Genomic DNA, 1,771 nt, shown 5'->3' on the forward strand with positions numbered 1-1,771 from the left:
CAGCAGGAGGAAAGTGGGGTACAAATAAAAAGACATTTAGAGGTTTAAGCCTGGGGAGCTGGAGTAGTTCTCACCTAGGAGGGGTTCCCCCCATCTGTCACCCACACGGGAGCCCCCATCACAGGGGGCTGGACCCTCGGGGGCCCGGTGGCTAGCAGCCTGTGCTCCCTGTGGGAAGGAGCGATGGGCAGGTTCTCCTGAGAGAGCCCAGGGTAGACCCCAGCGTTCCAGCCTACCTTCTCCTGGTACTGGCGCCGGGAGGAGTCCAGAGACTGGATGAGGGCGGTGGCGTGGCCGATGAACATGGCGTAGCAGGTGGCACCCACGATCATGCTGAGCATGGTGAGCCAGACGTCCGACATGCCCACCGGGGCCTGCCGGCCATACCCGATGCACAGCATGTGGCTCATGGCCTTGAAGAGGGCGTAGGAGTACTGCTTTCCCCACGAGTTGTTCTGTGGACAGACGCAAAGGTGGACAGATTGGGGGAGGGGTGGGAGGGACCTGGGCCAAGGAGAGGGCAGGCCCTTCTCACGAGGAGCTAGAAAAGTCCCTGCTACCTCTCACCCCTCAGCCTAACTTTCCCAGTGGCTGAGGCCTGGGCTTACAACCTTGCTGTTGGCTGAAAGCCTTGGGGGAGGGGCAGGGAGGCCCACACTAGCTGCCCATGGTGACCAAGTAAATCCCTCACTTAGGCCTTTCTCTGGCAGCGGAGGGGCAGGGCTCAGACCAGAAGCCCTAGGGAAGGGACGGGCACCAGCCTAACACCCCACCACCTCCACACCCCCGGACTTCTCAGCCTGGGGGTAGCCTGGAGCCTCCCCAGCAGCCAGGGCTCCAGGCTGGGCCACCCTGCTGTCCTGAGCTCACCGAAGCTCCATCCCCCGCACCGAACTACTGCCAAGTGAAGCCCATTTCCCCACTGACCTCAATTATAAAACCAGATATGCTTCCCCTGGGGGGACAAGCTCGGGCAGACTGAGCCGAAAACGCTGTCCTCGTTTTGGGTGAGCAAAGTTAAAGAGCTGCCGAGCTAAGTCGCCTCCTGTGTGAACCCGGCCTGCATCCATCCAGGGCTGTGGCCACTAGTTACCCTCCCCCACCCCAAAGGTGGATGGCCTGAAACACACACAGTGCTGGGGGCGGAGGAGGGAGAAAGGGAGCGAGGCTCCTGGCTATTTTTGTCTCCAAAGCCAGTCGGTGTGTCAAGGAAGGCTCAGTGTGGGAACACTGCGCTCAGAAGGGCCATCTCCTGAATTTAATGCATGTGTGGGCCTGTCACCCACCCACAGAGGAAACTGCCCCAAATGAAGGGGCCACCGGATAAACCCACCTCCCCAGTGCTCTCTGCTCAAGTGGCAGATGCGTTAGCATGAATGTGGAAAGCCACCCTACTGCATGACGCCCAGAAACCCTGCCCAGAGCCCTAAGCACTTCCGCAATCACCAGGTTGTTCCCTGCACCTGGAGAAGGCACAGGAGCTGCGTGCCAAGTTCAAGCTCACTCAGACCATCCTGGACACAGCTGAGCTAGTGTAGGGGCTCTCGTTCCAGAGGGTGGGAGGTCAATGATCTCCAGGGATAGAGGGGGCCTGGGCTCCCCGTCCCCAGGCAGCCCGCAGCTGCCTCCAGCCAGGGCTCTGAGCCTCTGGGGACCGGGAAATTCAATCCTGTGGCCGATTCATTTACACTTAGCTCATCAAAAGGGTGTTTTGGGGCTTCCCTGGTGGCGCAGTGCTTGAGAGTCCGCCTGCCGATGCAGGAGACGCGGG

General features: G+C 60.5%; 1 protein-coding gene across 1 annotated transcript in view; it reads right to left on the reverse strand.

The window, feature by feature from the left end:
* Positions 1-1,771, reverse strand: part of HCN4 (hyperpolarization activated cyclic nucleotide gated potassium channel 4) — a 43,428-nt gene that overhangs the window by 4,489 nt on the left and 37,168 nt on the right. The window contains 1 exon segment of the mRNA XM_007446643.1: positions 237-455. Coding sequence (XP_007446705.1) covers positions 237-455 — 219 coding nt within the window.

Source organism: Lipotes vexillifer, unplaced genomic scaffold (assembly GCF_000442215.2).
Source record: "Lipotes vexillifer unplaced genomic scaffold, Lipotes_vexillifer_v1.1 scaffold242, whole genome shotgun sequence".
Lineage (NCBI taxonomy): Eukaryota > Metazoa > Chordata > Mammalia > Artiodactyla > Lipotidae > Lipotes > Lipotes vexillifer.